A 19,133-nucleotide genomic window follows, 5' to 3' on the forward strand; every position below is an offset into this window, starting at 1 on the left:
GGTATAAAGTCAGTTCACTGGAGAAGGCATAATCTTTTCAATGGTGCTTGAACAATTGGATATCGGTATGCAAAAAAAACCAACCCAATTTAAAAGATGGGTATAAGGGTTGAAGATACTTCACCAAAGATGATATATGGAAGACAAATAAGCATAAGAAGAGACACTCAGCCTCATTAATCTTTAGTGAAATGCAAATTAAAACCGCAATGAGATACCACTAAACACCTATAAGAATTGTCTAAAATTAAAAAGACTGACCATATCAAATATTTGCAAAGTTGGGAGGAACTGAAACTATGATGCACTGCTGGTAGGAATATAAAATGGTACAACCTACTTTGGAAAACAGTCTGGCAGTTTCTCAGAATATTAAACATATGTAGTTGGCCCTCTGTATCCATGGATGTGAACCCATGGATGCAGAGGGAGGGCCAATTGTATGCCTTCTTTCATATAAGGGACATGGGCATCCAGGGATTTGGTATCAAAGGGGGAATGGGGTCTGTAGTCCCAGCTGTGCAGGAGGATTGCTCGAGCTTAGGAGTTTGAGTTGCAGTGAGCTGTGATCACGCTACTGTACTCCAACCTGGACAACAGGGTGAAACCCTATCTCAAAAATAAATAAATAAATAGCTTGTGATTATGTGAAGATGTAAATTTGAATCATGTTGCTTCCTTGCTCATATCTTTTCAACAGCTTTCATTGCTCTTAGGATAAAATCTAAAATCCTGAGATCTGGTTCCTGTTTGCCCCTGGCTTGTTATGTTCTGACCACACAGTCTGCATTTCAGTTTCTTGAAATCACCAGGCTCTTTTTACTCCAGGATATTCTCACATGATATTTTCTGGACCTGCCCTGGTTTTTCCCCTATTCTTTCAGTGGCTTCTTACTGTAATGCATGCTTCAATTGTCAGCTTAAATGCCTCTTCAGAGAGGCTTTTCCTGACTTGCCCAATCTAAATTGGCACCCACATCAATACCCGGTAGGTTTTCTGTATAGCTGTTGTTCAGGGTTTTTCATTTTGTTCTGTTTTGTTGTTGTTTTTTAAATATGTATGTATGAGAGATTATTTGTTTAATAGCACTTTCCTACAGTAGCCTGAAAAGCTCCTTGAAAGTTGGGACTATGCCTATTTTGTTTACTGCTACGAAGCCACCATCTGGCTTTTCCTGGTATAGTTGACAATATTTGTTGAATGAATTTTTAGGGAAAATATATTAGAAACAAATATATCAGTGGTTGCCTTTGAATGGTACATGTTTAATTTTGTAAGATTTCCACAAAGTACCACAAAGTTATAAATAAAAGGCCTCTGTATCTTTGTCTATACTTTGGGCCTTTACTAGAGAGGAAAAAGCAGATGTTATTTTGTGACTTTGGATTCTTGTTCTTTATACTGTACAAAACAAGGTACCCTGATACCAAGGTATCAGGGTACCTTGATACTAATATTTACTTGCCTTGTAATATCTCTGAGCTGCACAGCTCTAGGGGGCACTTTTACATTATGTTACATTATGAATGGGGACTTCTGGATTAGTGTGAAGCAGAGGCTTTTCTTTTAGTACTATTTTTAGGTATAGTTTACCTACAACTGTGTTTGTACTTCTCTTCTGATCTACCTACAATTTATATGCCATCTTGTGCTCTTTATCTTAGAGAGTCTTTCTGTATTTCTCTGTTTTTGCCACATTCTTAAATAGGTTACTCTTACTTAGGATATATCTTTTTTTTTTTTTTTTTTTTTGTATTCTTTAGCATAGTTTTGGCCAGCATTAACTTATGGAGAAATTTAAGATTTTCTGAATTCTTAATATTCATCTCTGACAACTCTGGGGCTGGGCATATGATGAATCCTTTCTAGTTTTTTATTGAAAATCACGTTTCTGTTTTAAAAATTTAAAATAAAACCGTATATCTTTGAGGTAATGATTTAATAGGCTTATTACTTTGAGGTTCTTAAGGTACAATTTTCAAAGAAATACTAACTTGAGTTGCTTATTATATTTATATTTTACTCATCGTTTATGTGAACATTTTCTCACCTAGAAATGCTTTTTACAATTTTATTTAAATGTTTCTATTATTTTTCTTCTCTTTTTAAGGTGTCCTTTGTTAATGTTATTTCTTTTGTATCTATAATAAATTTATACCAACTTTTTTAACAGATAAAATCATTAGGCACAGGGCTTGTACCCTAAAGGACACTGCGCATGCTATTATTGCAGCTGAATTGGATCCGGAATTTAATAAACTCTGTGAAGAAATTAAGGAAGCAAGGATAAAAAGAGGTAACTTGTAGCAGTGAACTTGCTACTAAAGCCTAGTGTGCTCTCTTCAGACAGAGTCCTTAAATGCTGTTTCTTTAGGGTTGCTGATATTATGAAAATAATATATTTTGAGGTACAACCTTTAGTTCATTTCTAATACTAATATGTATCATGTAAATTCTCAAAGATATTTTAAAACTTTACCTTCTGTGAAAGTTTTAGTGTGGTAGCATATATTACAGAAATGAAGTATTTCTTAGAGAAATTTCTTTTGTAGGAGTATATCTTTTTTAATCATAGATTTTACATCCAATGCTGGTACTTTTAAAAAGTACTTAGGAATACTGTTTTTTTCTCTTCCTTATGGAAGTTTATATGCAATTTTGTTATTAGCAAATGTGGTTTGTTGATTCAATTTATAATCCTGTCCTTGAGAAACTTACATGTTAGTAGGAAAGAGAGAACGGTAAAACAAATCAGGTACAGTATATGCACTGGTTGAAGCGTGTTCAGAGAACAGAAAAGAGAGACCTCCTGGTAGGGGACCCAGCATTTTGATCAGTGTTTGAGGAATGAATATAGGAGACTTCTCTAGTGCACTAGGAGAAGGGAGTCAGTGACAGAATAAGAGAAAGTATTGCAAACAGAGCAAACAATAGCATGTATTATGGCACAGAGGTGTGAAATAGCTTGGTGTATTAGAAGAACTTTAAACTGTTTGATATTGCTAAAGATATATAGAATGGTGGGAAATAGGGCTCAAGAGGTGAGCCCTCCTTAAACAGCCTTTCTCTGACCACCTAATCTAATATAGGCTCTTGTAGCACTTGGCATTATGTTGTTTGTTTGTTGTCTCTCTCCTCCTTACTTGGGATATAAGCACTTTGAATGTCTTGTTTATATTATAGCTCTACTTCAGTCCCAAGAATGTGTCTGGTATACAACAGGTTTTCAATAAATATTTGAATGCATCAATGTCATGCTAAGGAGCTTGGACTTTATCCAGTAGGCCAGTGTTTTTCAAACTGCGTGTGCCTATTACCCATGTCAGCTTAGACCTAGGTAATTAGATTCTCTAAGAATATTGAGGCCAAGAGATCTACACTTTAACAAACTATTCAAGTGATTTTTATGTACGCTAAAGTATGTACACCATTGCCATAGGCAATTGGAATCATTGAAGGATTTTAAGTAGTGAGATGAATTGGTCAAATTGCTTTGGCAGCAAGAAATAGCATGGTCTCAATATGCAGGGTAGGAAGATGAAAGACCAGTTTAAAAGTTGTTGGAGCCAATTTGGAACAGTTTGGCAGTTTCTAAAAAGTTAAACATAGATTTACTACACAACTCAGTGATTCTACTCTTAGAAATCTACCCAAGAGAAATGAAAATATATGCCCACATAAAGACTTAGGCATGAATATTCAATAGAGCATTATTCATAATAACCACAAACTGGGAACAACTCAAATGTCCATCAACTGGTGAATGGGTAAGGAAAACATAGGATATCCATACAATTTTATACTACTTAGCAACAAAAAGGAACAAAGTACTGATACACAGTACAACGTGGATGAACTTCATGAACATTATGCTGAGTGAAAGAACCCAGTCGTGGAAAACCACATATACAATTCTTTTATGTGAAATGCCCAGAAAAGGCAAGTCTATAGAGACAAAAAGTGGAGTTAGTGGTTGCATGGGACAGTTATCTAAAATAATGTTGCTGTGGTGATTGCATAGCTCTGTACATTTATTAAAAATTAATATTGTACATTTAAGACAGCTGATTTTTATGTTATTATGTAAATTGTATTTCAGTGAAGCTGCTGGGAACAAAAAGCTGTTGGAATAGTCCAGGGTTCTAATTAATGAAGTAGGAATGGAGGTAGAAAAGATTAATGTAGCCGCAGGTGTGGCGAGCACTGTGAAGGGGGGAGGGTGAGTCGAAGTTGGCTGCCACATTGCTGGCGAACTGACTTACAGGTGCTAGGCCCACCAGTCTAGATAGGGAATATGGAAGGATGAATTGTTTTGTTTTGTTGGGAAAAATAAACCAGTTATCTTTAATTTGACCTATCTTTAGAGTATCCAGTCAGAGATATCAAGGAAGCAGTTAGATGTATGGGTTAGAAGACAAGAGATGTTTGGGCTAGAGATATAGATTTGAGAATTATTATATAATGGTAGTGGAGGCTGGACACAATGCTACTTTGTGGGGGAAGGTATAGATTAGATTAAGAAAAAAAAGAGATTACAGAGGGAACCCAGAGAAACACCAACATTAAGGACCACATGGGAGAAAGAAATCTAGTGAAAAAATTGAGATGGAATGATTACTCTTAGAAAGGTAATATAAGAAAACTAAATAAACTGCAATGTGGTGTGACAGGCAGCAAATATATTGAAACAGTTCGTGGGAATAGGCCCAGTAAACACTGTACATTCTAAGATGGCAGAGATTATGACTTTTAGGCAATATGTAATCTTATTGTCTCACAGTCATAATAATGTAAAATTGTGTCCCTTTGTGAATTAAAATGAGTAAAAATAGGGCCCCTTTGGGGATTAAGTGTAAGCATGGACTGCCAGGATGTTTTATTTTTATGATTTTATATCTAGTTTCTTTCCCATCTTAAAACAAAAAGACACTGTTTCCATCAGAATTACAAACTGCCCAAGTATAATTAATGACTTTAAAACTCAGTTTTGTATTCCAGACTTTTTTTTTTTAACCTTACTGGTTTATGTAGCTGGGAATATTTAAATAGGTATTGCTTATCTTCTGCTTGCAGGCTTATCGGTAACAGCAGAACAAATAAATCCTCATGGTGCTGGAGCTCGGAAGACAGAAACTAGAGTTGAAGAGGCATTTCGGCACAAACAAAGAAATCCAGTGGATGTCTGGCACAACTCTGCAAATAAATGTGCATGTGAGTATTTGAGATCATGTTATCCAGTAGTGGGAACAACTGAGAATGATGCAAATATGTTAGGATTTGGGTACAAACTGAAGTGCTACTGTTTTCCCACAGCTCTTTTCATCTCTTTTCAGAGGTAAGATGCTGAATCAGAAATATATTTCTTTAACCTTATTTGCTGTTTTCTATCCTTGTTCAATACTTGCTATTATAATTGAACTAGGTATGAATGTTTTCAGTTTTAAACTTTGGTTTTTGGATAGAGATATGGAGCCAGTAGGATTTTTATTTGCCCCTGTCCTCATCCGCCACCCCTTGTATGCTGTGCAGGATGTTCTCTTTATAGTGGGAAATGCAGACTCCAGCATATGGGAGTGGATGATATGGTAGTAGGAAGCTGAGTTTTCTGAGAATATTTCGAGCTCAGTTTGAAAAGTTTGCACAGCCTTCTTTCTTTGTTTACTTTTATAGATGTATTTAAAGGGAAAATTCATGTTTTAGATTTTCTTCACTTCACTCATTCCTGTTGATCTATAAAATTTCTAAAAGACAAATGTTAATAAACACAACATCTTCCTAATATAGTCCTTCTGTTTCACTAAAGATAGCCTTCCTTGGAAGATAGATGCTGTTCTTCTGGTATAAGGGTGATAATACAGGTTCTGTATCCTTTATCCGAAATGCTTGGGACCCAGAAATATTTCAGATTTTGGAATATTTGCAATTTACATACTAGTTCAGTATCACAAATCCAAACTCCAAAATGCTCCAGTGAACATTTCCTTTGAGCATCATGTCAGTACTCAAAAAGTTTTGGATTTTGAATACTCAACCTATATTACCTTGTTAGTAAAGCTGGCCTTAATAAGTTCTTTCACCAATGGCACTGAATTTGAATGAAGCAGCCATACCCACTTTTTTTTTTTCTAGCATGTCCTCTTTCAATAAGTGGCATTCCTATATGAGAAAGTTTGAGAAAGGACTTAATAGTGTATTTGGTTGCCATGAGACCGATTAAGCTATTTGGCCTAGTTGTATCTCAGATTATGACTTGGATTGTGTAACATAGCACTCTAGTTTAAAACTTGAAATCCTTTACATTGTCTGCACCTGTTAAAAATATTTACTAATGAAAATACATCGAATATTCACTTTAAGAAGCTTTAAGTGCCTTTAAATATTAAAAATATTCTTTGAATCTACAATTGTGAGTTTTGTTTTCTCTTACCAGTAGATGGCATACGTGACCCATCATTTTTCTGCTGTACAGTAACTTTAATCATATATCTGAATGTCGCTAAGGGAGAGTTGCTTTCCTAAGGTTCTAGTTTTAGAAACAAGCTCAGTGATGCTATAAAAATTGACTCTAAAGATTGTGCCTGTAAATGTGCTTTTTTCACATCAGGTACCCCTCATGAAGGAAGTGGTATGTTAAGGATTAGGTCCACAAATATGCACTCTTACCACATGCCAGGTAGTGTGAATATATAGCAGTGAGTGTAACAAAAATCCCTATTCATGTGGAGCTCATAGTGATCAATTTCTCTTATTTTGCCAAAATTATACTAACCGTTAGAAATAATTATATAAGGAGGGGAAAAATAGCTCTAGTTTTACTTCCCAAAGGATAAGAACATTTTCTGTTACAGTATAGGCAGGATGAAAATATTAGGAGTAAACTTGCTTCGGAAGAGCTTTCTAGACTTTGTTTAGTGTACTACATGTAAAGTAATTGAGTTGGCTCTTGATTGAGCGGAGTTCAGACTCTTTTTGCTCTAGAGTTCCATAGCTTAGGAAAGAAAAGGGGAACGTCTTGTAGTTTTGTTACATGATTGGAGAATAAGAGAGGTTATAATGTCAAGAGTGGCTTTTCAGGTAGTAAAATCTAACAGCTCCACTTTTTGGAGTCAGAGCAAGCTGAATGTTTTTCTTTCATCTTTAATATGGAGTAGATTAGCTTTTCAAGTTAATGATATGTTTACAAATGCCCATCACCGGAGCCTGTGTACCAGCTTTTAACAGTAGCCTGATGCAGAAATTTTTTTCTCCATGCAAATTATCCTATAACCATACATTGTTAAAATAGAAAGTAATAGGTGGGAAGAATGAAGAGATAGTTTTAACAATATTACAGTTTTGCAGGAAAAACATATTTTGAGCTAAATGACTAAATAATTTGAATTTTGGAGATGATGACAGAAACCATTCTTAGATAGGAAAGGAGTAATATTTACAACTAAATTTGTCCATTTCTTGTGAATACATTGGTGTCTTTGCAGAGACTCAATAGGGATTAAAGATGAAAGGATGAAAGAAGTTTATAAACATACTATATACTGTTGATAGACAGTAAGTTCACAGTAAGCAATGTGCATGTAAGAAATAAGCCTTGTTATAAGACCATATTCCTTTCTGTCTTTACAAAGCAGAAACTATGGATTAAACAATCTACACTTAGTGATTCTGTTTTTTAATTTTCTTTTTAAAATGTCTTTGCCCAATATATATGCCCAGAAACATATGTAGTCTTTTTTAAAAAATTAAGCCAGACTTGACTTACTACTTTTATAACCATAGAAAAAAATGGGTCATTTTTATTCACTTTTGTATTTAAGCATTCTAAAGAATACTTAACTATATGATGCAAGTGTCACAAATTTCCAAATAAAAGTTAACTTTTTGTTTATTTAAGGGACAGTGAGGTAGTCTTGCCTACCTACCTACCTTTGATAAATATATGGGAAATTAAAAATTGCTGGGTCCATTAAGACCTGGAAGCCCTAGCTGTCTACTCATAAAGCTTATGATGGTTACTAGCATCCAAGAGTATAGTCCGTACAACTTTTGTAGGTCTCCCTTATCACATAACTGACCAAATATTTATTTGCAATGTTTTGTTAATGTTGTTGTTTTCATCTTGATAGTAGAGGGCTTAGTTTTCCTACATATTCTCAAATAACTTTGTAAGAAATTGATGGTGCTGGCTGAACCACTTGTGCTAGAAAAGGCTAACACTTGGCTAACCAGATTGTCCATATAACCTTCATAGGGGTTTTATCTATGGCCATGCTTACTGTGGGTGATTCCTTTTTCTGGAAGGAGAAGCAACAGATTTTTTTGTGGGGATACCTGTAACTATTCTATCACATTGTGTTGGATCATGTCTTTATTTCCTTTCATGATTTACGAGCTAATTTTTGCTGGCAAAGCATCCACCTTCCTGGTGGAAATGCAGGCTGTGGCCTCAATCTTTCTGGCAGCCTGGCAAATGTGGTCATTCCCTAAATATGTATATTATATGCTTGTGTCCTGGATGTGGGAAATTAGGAACAGCTATAAAGTAGGATACAGGGTAATAGAAAAGGTTAATGCTGAGTAATATGATATAGGAAATAAATTTTTTAAAATTTTCATTCTGCAGTGTTCATCCCTGACTTCATATCGATTCTACTTGTAGGTTGTGCGGATTAGTCAGCATGGATGTCAAGAACTAAGTAGTTTTTGTTTGTGTGTTACAACACTATGGGTTTACTTTCTTTCGGGTTCTATTTAATAAACATATGTAAAACAGGTATTGCATTCCAAGTTCTACATATCTTTTTTCCTTCCTTGTAAAACAGTTCGGGTTCGGAGGAAATCAAGGCGGCGATCACAGTGGGGTAAAGGAATTATTAAGAAAAGGAAAGTCAATAATTTTAAAAAAGATGAAGAGGACACCAAATTTGCAGACTATGAGAACCATACGGAGGACAGGAAATTGCTAGAGAATGGAGAATTTGAGGTAAGCACTGACTGCCATGAGGAAAATGGAGAAGAGACTGGAGACTTATCTATGACCAATGATGAGTCATCATGTGACATCATGGACATGGACCAGGGGCAGAGGCTTAACAGTGGAGCAGGCGCAAAAGAGAACTTTGCATCTACTGAGGAGGAAAGTTCAAATGAATCTCTACTCGTCAATAGCAGCAGTTCCCTAAATCCGGAACAGACATCTAGGAAAGAGCCTTTCCTCAAAGGAAACTGTCTAAATGGTGAGGCTTCCACTGACAGTTTTGAAGGAATATCAGTCCTGGAGTGTCAGAATGGCAAGGTTGAAGTAGTTTCTTTCTGTGATAGTGGAGATAAATATAGTTCTGAACAAAAGACTCTTCTGGAGGACCAGTCAAAAGAAAGAACAGAAACTTCAAATGAAAATCATGGAGATGATCCTGAGAAACTAGAGGCACTGGAATGTAGCAATAATGAGAAGGTAGAACCTGGTCCCGATGTGGAGGTTAAAGATGCAGAACTGGATAAAGAAGGTAAAGCTAATATTTTAAAAGATCTTCTGAAGGCATAAATTCCAGAGCTAATTCATTGCATATTTCATCTGGTTCCCAGTAGCAATAGTTGATGAATAATTATGCCCCTTTGAGAATGTGTTAAAATTTTCATCGCTTTCCCTAGAAAAGTGCACATACACATACTAAATTTTGCTGTAAGTTTCAGAGGGTTTATGGTCCCAAATGCATTGCTTTTCTTCCTGCTTACTCCTCTGCCTCCCGCCTGATCACCCGTGTCCTCAGGGATTTATGACTGAAAGCTGAGTAAATCCACAGGTGTTAAGAAGATGAATTCCAACAGAAGAATTATTGGAATGGACTGGGGGTGGGCAGAGAAGACTTCAATATTATACCTGTCTGGTATATCAGAAAGAGTCATGTACACCTAGATTAAGTTACTACTGCTATTAATTATAATTGTGGGACTTGAGCTAGTTATTCTCTCCAAACTTATTTTTTTATATAGGAAATTGAACTTCAGAATGGTGTTGTTTCAGGGATTAAATAAATCATATATTTTAATTGCCTCTCTTGGTAACTAACTGGCACATACTAAGGTATATTCATTCCAGGCAGTGATTGTTACTTGAATCCAAGGGCTGTGGAGTCTAAGAGACTCCATTGCTTTGTAAGTCTCGGTAGTGGAGGAAAGAATCAGAGCCTTCATTCTGAGGTTTACCTTGTTCTCAGAGAATCAGAGCACTCTGCCAGCTCTTCCTATGGCTACATGATTCTTCTAAGAAGCAGCAGAAAGGGGGAGTTAAGGGTTTCCACCTGTCTTTGTTTATCACTATTCTTTAGTTCATAGTGGGATGGGGTGAGTTGATATCTATCCTGCTGAATATACATTTCCTTCATGGATTGGTACTTTTTTAATACTAGGTTATCTTGAAATTGTTTCATGTTCTCTAAATTATGTGGAGTACACAGCTTTAGTCTGGGATTTGGGCTACATGGGAAAGGTTTTTTTTGCTGCCAGTTTTTAAGCCCTCTAGCAGAGTTAGGAAGTAGGAAAATATTATTCAAAGTCTAAGAATTCTTTTAATGGATAAAGAGAGGTTTGCTGTTCTTAATTGCTACCTATTGAGAATTTTTTTTTATTCCTCAATATTTAATAATAGAAAGTAGTTTTTAGAGCAGTATTTATTCTGGTCTATCAGAACTTTAAAGCTATGTTAAAGCTAGGGTTAAGTATGAACAAGACAGAGTAGAACAAAAGGAGAAATCTGTGGCATGAGGCAGAATGGGTGGGGGTAGAGGAGTCCATTTTAATGCTATTTCTCTTTGAGATTTCAGTAAGCTTGCAGAAAAGGCTAAATTATTATGGTCAATTGGTGATCTAAAAGCTTTAAGGATATTTGTTGTATCAAAGTATGACTTGAAGTTTTTAGCTGGAATTGTCAGGACAGTATTACCTAGTGCAATGGTCCCCAATCTGAGCCCTCAGGCCTCTAGAAGTCCATGGATGTAGTAATAAGGATCGGTATGGTTTTAACAAAACTCTTAGCGTATGTTAATTGAACTATAGAGGCTTTCACTTTAAAGGCTTCCTGAAATATAAAATTTCTCTGATATATCACAATATATGTTTTTGAAGGCAACACTTTGGTTCTTTTACTGTTTATGAAGCAGGCATTGACGAGAAGAAGAGTTTAAAGACTTGAGAGTGTGAGGACTAATGCAGGAGTGTCCCAATGCAGGGACACTCAATGAATAAGTTCTCCTTAGTGTCCCTGATATGGGCCAGGTCCTGCATGAAATTCTGAAATAGTCTAAGGTTGTCTTTGTATTCCTTTCCCTTCACTTACCCCCCACCCTCCTTAGAGTAGTTCTACACTGGGGGACCATGGGGCTCAATGGACCGGCACTTTGAGGGTCTGTATCCCTCAAAGTGCCTGTGAAATTATGCTCACCTACCTCAAAATTCCTGTTTTTTCATTGTGGCTGGTCTCAACAAAATAGAAAAGTAATTAGATTGTACTATAATAATTCATTCTAAGGTAGGAAAGAACACCAGCCCCATTACACTGTTAATGGGCTTATATTTTTAAGAACCCAGATCAGGCCGGGCGCGGTGGCTCACGCCTGTAATCCTAGCACTCTGGGAGGCCGAGGTGGGCGGATCGTTTGAGCTCAGGAGTTCGAGACCAGCCTGAGCAAGAGCGAGACCCCATCTCTACTAAAAATAGAAAGAAATTATATGGACAGCTAAAAATATATATAGAAAAAATTAGCCGGGCATGGTGGCGCATGCCTGTGGTCCCAGCTACTCGGGAGGCTGAGACAGGAGAATCACTTGAGCTCAGGAGTTTGAGGTTGCTGTGAGCTAGGCTGACGCCACGGCACTCACTCTAGCCTGGGCAACAGAGTGAGACTCTGTCTCAAAAAAAAAAAAAAAAAAGAACCCAGATCAATCTTTAATAGAATTTTAGTCATTGTAACAGAGAAAATAATAAATATCAGGCAATGTTGAGAATGTTTTGGGTTGGAAGGCAAATGTGTAGACAGATAGGCCCCACTTTGTGTTAGTATCTGCCTTTCTAGATTGCTGCTTTTCTTCCAGTTCTGAAAGCTCCAAATTTTAAAATGATAGCTGTTGTAAAGAGAGCAAAGGCTGTTTATAAGTCAGTGTTTAGTGAAGATTGCTTTTATCTTCCTTTTAGTGGATATGTTTATTAGGTGATATTCTAATATGACGTGGCTTTTTAGTTGTGGTTTAGTTCTTTTTAATTTGGGTTATTTATTCTTAACCCAACAAAACATCATTTAGCTGCCATACTGGGTTACTTAAACAAAAAAAAACATTTATCACTTAAAGAATATACCCATCCTCACTTCAAATAGGATTTGTGGTGGGTAAAAGAATTTATAGTTGTTTAAGACTGACTTTTCTTAACTTTTACATGCTGCAGCATATTTTTTTCCTCAATTATAGGTGCTTCTAAAGTGAAGAAATACCGTAAGTTAATTTTAGAGCAGGCAAAAACAACAAGCCTGGAACTGGTTCCAGAAGAGCCATCGGAGCCTGTGCCACCTCTTGTAGTTGATCGTGAGAGATTGAAGGTAAACTTGACTTATTCCCAGTCAGTTTTAAATGAACGGAGGGAAATTTGAATGTGTTTGTAGGCAGTTGAATAAAACTAGTTTTAGAAATCTCCTACTTTAACCTAGGGATGTAAGTACCTCAGGGCTTCTAGTAAAAAAGAGTTATTTGTGTTTTGAGGGGTTGAAAGGTATAGGATTAGTCTTGGTAATAAATAAACCTTTGAACCTTTTAACCTCAGGTGTCACTGTTACACCATAGCCTTATGGTGCCTGTTGTCTGGCCACTTGACTATAACTGTTTCAGTTTCACCTGCAAAATCAAATTACATTTATATTCTCTTTTCTTCTAATTTTTCTTAGAAATTGCTTGATTTGTTGGTAGATAAAAGCAACAATCTGGCAGTTGATCAACTTGAGAGATTATATTCTCTTCTTAGTCAGTGCATCTACCGTCATCGTAAAGATTATGACAAATCACAACTTGTAGAGGTAAGTACTTAGTTTATCTGTAGGATGAACAGACATGTGCTTTTACTTTTCCCAAACAAAACAGAAAAAAAGTTAATTTGCCTAAATCTATATCTTCTACCAAGTAACTAAAGAGTGTTTTGAATAATTAGGAGTATAGTTTGAAGTTTCTGTACCATTTTGTCTCAGGAAAGAAATAATCTGGGGTTCCTTGTTTATTAAAACACAGAAACCCATGGTTCGGGGTTGGCACATACACAGAGCCGTGTGTCACAATTCTCTCCTCCCTTATCACTGACGTGCCGACTGAGCGTCTCACTCGCACTTGCTGGATGTGGGAATGGCTCCACAGTCGTTACCACTGCTTCCTGGGCAGCCACTGCTGATTAAAGGGGTTGGCGTGGGCAATAAGACCTATTTACCGCCCCATTGATGGTTGGAAGCAAATTCAAAAGTCATCTCATTTAATCAAAGCTAGTCTTGTAAATTAGCTACATGAAGGAGTGGTTGTCTTTTTGCTTGGATTCTTTTAGAAATGAAACAAGCATTCCCTATCTAGCCAAATTTGGACCATAGAGAAGTTTTTCTCCTATAAATATGAGTTTACGTCTCTGTTCATATAATTTACGTCATTCAGCCAGATTTCTGCTTTTTGAGGCATCTGGGCAAATATAATCCCTCATCTACCTACTAAATGGCTAAGTGACTTAGTTAGATTCTTTGTTCATTTGCCTGTTAGTTTGTTTATCTGGTGGTTTATCTATTACATATTAATTAAGTACCTTCAGTGCCAGATACTGTGCTAGGTGTGTGGAATGCAAAATAAGAATAAGACAAAGTTCCTACTCACAAGGAATATTACTAGCATATTAAAGATTTGTATGTAAAGGACATAGTTATTTTTCATGTGTAATACGGAGTATGGGATTTGAATCAAAGCAAGGGAACATTTAAAAATTATTTTATAATCACATTTTTACAAGTTACATTTTTACAAAGCTGTAGTAAGTCACTGTAATACATAAAGATTACAGGAAAGCACAATGAAAAAATAAAACATCACCCATATTCCACCATCTAGAGGAAACTAGTCAAAGTTAATCTTTTGGAATGTCTTCCAATCTTTTAAAATGTCTAGATGTACATGATATATCTGTAAATGTGTGACTATATATTTAAAAATTGGGGTTATATTGTATATTTTGTAACTTGATTTTTTTCTACTCAGCAATATATGATAAAACATTTAGCAGAAGTGATTTTGATTGATCATTTAAGAACTTTGTTAGTACAGCCTATTAGTTCTATAGAGACATAGAGTTTCTTTGGAGCTACTTAAAGGGAGTAAAGAAAACCAAATGTCTTAGATGTTTGTGACATTTGAGCATCTGAATGACATGTGTAGGGTAGAGTTCTTTACTTTTTTTATTCTAGAATTTCTTTGTTGACATGATTGTGATTTCATTAGCTTGAATGGATTGAATACTCTTCAGCTGTGAAACATCTCTTAGACTGGAACTTGAACCCCTAGTAATCTAGGGGTCTAGTTTAGGGAGGGGAGGGGATTGAGAGCAGAATCAGCAGTAAATGGCTTTCCTGGTGGTGGTGATGGCAGCCACCCATTCTGGCTTTTTTTCTGGTTGGAGTGAATAGGAATGTGAAGAGGGTGCATTGTGCTTTTTGGCATTAGCTTCACTACACTGAATGCATTCATTCTGCTTTGGGAATTAGTGGAATATAAAGAGTAAGGAAGGGCTCAGGCTCTGGAGTGAGGCTGCCTGTATTCAAATCCTGACTGCCGTTTATTAGCTGTCAAATTATTTATCCTCTCTGTGCCTCAGTTTCTTTATCTGTAAAATGGGGCCATAGTAATACCTATCTTCAACCTTCAATGTTATTATGGAAATTAAATATTTACTTATATATTTTATATGTATAAATTTCTTAGTACCATATCTGACATAAATCACTCATATCACTGACGTAAACTACTCAGTGAGTGTTATCATCATCCTCATAGTCATAGAACTCATACTCATCTGTCATAGATTACTGGCATAATAAGTTATTTGTTGAGTTTTACTACCATCATCATCCTCATTAGCCTAAATTTAAAATAGGAAGTACTTGGAAGAGTCTAGGGCAGATAGTCTTACAGAATAGCTATGGTATTGTAATCATGAAAATATTGAAAGTTTAACCTGTATCTCAAATTATATCTAAAAATTTAATTTAAAGTGAATTCTTTCATAATGAGGAATACCTTTGTCTTTCCCTTAATAGATAACACGCATTTTTTTTTCCCCTTATAGGAGATGGAAAGAACAGTTCATATGTTTGAGACATTCCTATGAACTTTTCAAGAAGAGTGGTTTATCCTCTCCAATCTGCTCCTGACAGAGCAGCCTTCTGAGCCATTCAATTTCAAATTGCACCAATTATGCGCAGAGCCTTGGTGTAAAGTGCTCTCTCACTCATTCTTTCTCTCTGTTGAATTTGGTGCTATTGTCTCAGGTACCTGAAACCAACCAGCCTACAAGAACCAAACAGAACTTCAGAAACATGTTGTATTTTCCACAAATAAAAAATACAACCCCACAGCTTGGAGATTTTGGTGCTACAGAAACTGCTCTTGCTTCTGCTCCTCTTTTCGTGCACTCTCTTTTGGAGACTCCTTTCTTAGGGAGCAGACCAGCAAACAGGAGGAAACTGGACTGGGGCAGTTCTAACTGTGTTGAATTGTTTAAACAGTGGGCAACCTGTTTTTGTTTTTTTTTTTTTTCTCCTCCTCTCTACCCTCCTATCATATTCCCCCCACCCCTCCAATCTGGGTAATGGACTGAAACCTTTTTAGAGTTGGCCATGGAATATTCTGGTGAGAAGCTAAAGAAACTGGATGAAATTAGATTAGGCTCTTTAGAACTGCCTTTAATGTGCCTTTTTATTCATTTGAGAAAGATAAGGCTAAATGGATGGGCTTGTTTGTAGCAAATAATTGGAATACTTTTTGGTCACAATCTTGAAAATAAGTTTTGATACTCTGTGTCATTAAGAGACAACAAGTGTTTTGGTATTAAATACCTGTCTTGTTCTCAAAGGTCAATCAAGACACTCAATAAGCCACATAATATACTAAAGTTTTCCTGTAAGGTCTGTTTCAGTTTAAGAAACGTAATAAAACAACAATAAATAATACATGGCCCACAAAAACCCCCCACACACTTTTTGGTATTACTGACAATGATGACCAGAAAATAAGTAGTGGCCATTGTTTTGTCAGTGGCAATTTAATAGTTATTCATGTTTGAGTTCCCAGAGAAAAATGATTTTCGTATGTAGTAAATCGTTATTGTTTTATTTTAAAGCCAGGACTTGCCAAATGGACAGAAAAGAGAGGAATTTGTCAGAAGCTCCATAAAATTCATTTCTTGTATGCATAATTGCGAGTGAGCTCTGGTATTGTCCTTGAATAACAGTATTAATGTTTAAATCCCTTCCCGTAAGCTTACCTTCACAACTCTTCATTTTGATTGGAACACATTTTGGATCTTGTTGAGTGATTTCTGTGAATTGTACTTATCTGAAATTAATTATGGGTTACTAGTTTTACAAAAACTTTCTACAAATTTGGAGACACAGTCTAGGCAGTTGCAAAGAGGCAATGGGAGTGCAGTGACATTTTTTATCAGATGATTTTTAAACAAAAAGGTAGAAAATTTTGCCAACAAGTTAGCTTGATATCTTTATTCATTATAGCCGTTAGCTGCAGGTGTGTCTTTCCAATATATGCAACACATGTAGTTTGGGTTTTAATTAGGGCAAATGGTCTTGGTCTTGGACTACTGCAGAGATACTGAGCTACCTCAGCTTTTTGTATTTTAGTTACCAACAGGGTTTACAGAGTCCTGTAATCACTTTGCCACCGTTTACATGCTGAAGCTAAGGTACTTGTCTCCTTGTCTCTGGCTATTTGTAGTGTGCAGAAAGCATACCTTGGCCATAGGATACTGCAGTAATCCAAAGTGCTTCTTTGCATTTACATTTACATCTAGCGCCTTCTAATTCTAGTGTAATTTTTTTTTAATACCACTTGTTTTCTTTATACCTAGTCTATGAAGTTTTCATAATATTCAGTTAGTCATATAATTCAAGATGCTACCCATGTAGACACACTGTATTTTTAAGGTGGGCAAGTGCGATTAACGATGAACCATTTTAAAGGGGAGGTTATTTGAAACCTCTAATTTGATTATTGGGAGGATTTTCATGCTTTCTTTAGTGTTTATTACCATCATACCAGTTCAAACTATTTTACTGTCTGATACATTAGCATTTTGTATTTTGATGGAAATTGTTACAGAATTTAAAGATTTGATGAAATAAGATGTAGCAGATTTTTTGTAGCAAGTTTCTGGTAAAAGGGTTTTTTGCAAGTCTCAGGTTCTTGCTGCACTATTTTTTTTTAAATATTTATTCCAGTTACTCTAATTCAGAAGCATTCTGTTCAAGTAACAGCAGCACTTGTGAAAGGAAAAAAAAAAACGCACATGTTCTTAGTAGGTTACTAAATTTGTACAAGTTAATTAAGATTTTAGCCATCAGTACGTTTGACAAGGGAAATTTATTTATGTTCAACGTTAAAATGCTTCCAAAAGATCAAGTTTCATTTGTTTTTGTTATTTTTAACCTTAATGTAGATGGAGAAATTGGAGGCAACCTCAGTATAGGAACTGCCACTTTGAACAGTTTAGGTCTTAAAGAGAAAGCCAATCTAATGCCAAGGGGAGAAAAATGAGCTGAAATTGTACCAACTCCTCTGGCCCTCTTTTCCTCAAAAAAGAAAGACACTATACCAGTTTTGCTTATTTTACAGATATCTGGTGGTTCTATAGTTTAAAGCAGCTTGTGAAATTATCTAAGTGGACTCAAATTTTGTTTACCTTTCTGTAAGTTCTTAATTTTTGCTGTATAGCATTGGCAAAAATTTGTACAAATTGACCTCTGTTCTTATTTCCTATTGTGAGCATTATAAATGATGAGCTCCTATGTAAAACCTTACTCTCAGATCAGTAAAATGTGTATCACAGCACAGCCCAGCAATAGTTCATGCTCAGCTGTGGGAATCCTGGGAGCTTTTTGAAGATGATGGAACCACACTAGGGTTGAAACTGATGGCTGTGGAGTTAATTGTGTTTTTGAGCTTGAATCTCACCTGTGATTTTTTTTTTTTAAATGTCCTTTCATGACTTGATTTTTCTCATAAGCCAATGTATTTGTAGGTTTACTGGATTTTATTTTTAGGGAGTGGGGTGGTAATTTCTTATCTTCCCTTTTTTGATTAAGTTGGTTCAGCTATGGTGCTATTCAGTAGGTATCTTCAGTGTCAGGTCCCGTAGCTGAATGCCATTGTTATTATAATTATTATTTGTAATCACATTGTAAGCTTGAATTTGAGCTTGTACCTGCATCTTTTGTATTTTGTACATCTGGTTACTTAGACTTTGGGAGTCCTATTTGGTTTCAGTCATGTGTCTACTTTGTAGATTAAGTAGACTTCATCAACTATGGTCTATTTTGGGTTTGTAGTTTAATTTAGAATTGTGTTAAATTGATGTTTTGCATTTGACTTCATTTTACATTAGTTTGAATAAATTATTTAATTTTTGAATTCTGGAATTTGAACATTTACTGTAATTTGTAATATAACTGCTGTGAAATACTTGAATAAAGATGACAAGAAAAACATGTCTTTCTTTAGCTTAATTATGATCATTGTTGGGTACAAATGCAGTGCTAGTTTCCTAGCTTATTTTATCTATTTTACAGATAGGGCATATTGCTGTTTATTAAGCACCCAAAAAGTCTTGTTATATGTTCCTCTTAGATTTTAAGTACACCTTAGGATTTTTTAGCTGAAAGCTTTTTCTATTGAAGTATGGTTTAAGTTGAAGATTGTCTAAAATATATTGTATAGAAGCGATGATTACTTCTGAAATTTGTTTTTCTGACTGGAAGACTGTGCTGCAGTATATGATCAGGTAGTATAGCTCACTTGTTTATCATGTTTCCCCTTTTATTGAGTTGTTATCAACATA

General features: G+C 35.7%; 1 protein-coding gene across 3 annotated transcripts in view; it reads left to right on the forward strand.

The window, feature by feature from the left end:
* Positions 1–18,783, forward strand: part of ATAD2B (ATPase family AAA domain containing 2B) — a 143,060-nt gene extending 124,277 nt beyond the window's left edge. For all 3 annotated transcript variants that reach the window (XM_069495191.1, XM_069495192.1, XM_069495193.1), the window contains 6 exons: positions 2,175–2,297; positions 5,075–5,212; positions 8,821–9,504; positions 12,461–12,588; positions 12,931–13,059; positions 15,351–18,783. In XM_069495191.1, coding sequence (XP_069351292.1) covers positions 2,175–2,297; positions 5,075–5,212; positions 8,821–9,504; positions 12,461–12,588; positions 12,931–13,059; positions 15,351–15,392 — 1,244 coding nt within the window. In that variant the 3' untranslated portion in view covers positions 15,393–18,783. The remainder of the gene's footprint in view (positions 1–2,174; positions 2,298–5,074; positions 5,213–8,820; positions 9,505–12,460; positions 12,589–12,930; positions 13,060–15,350) is intronic.
* Positions 18,784–19,133: the final 350 nt, after the last annotated feature.

The sequence above is a fragment of the Eulemur rufifrons genome, chromosome 19, assembly GCF_041146395.1.
Source record: "Eulemur rufifrons isolate Redbay chromosome 19, OSU_ERuf_1, whole genome shotgun sequence".
Lineage (NCBI taxonomy): Eukaryota > Metazoa > Chordata > Mammalia > Primates > Lemuridae > Eulemur > Eulemur rufifrons.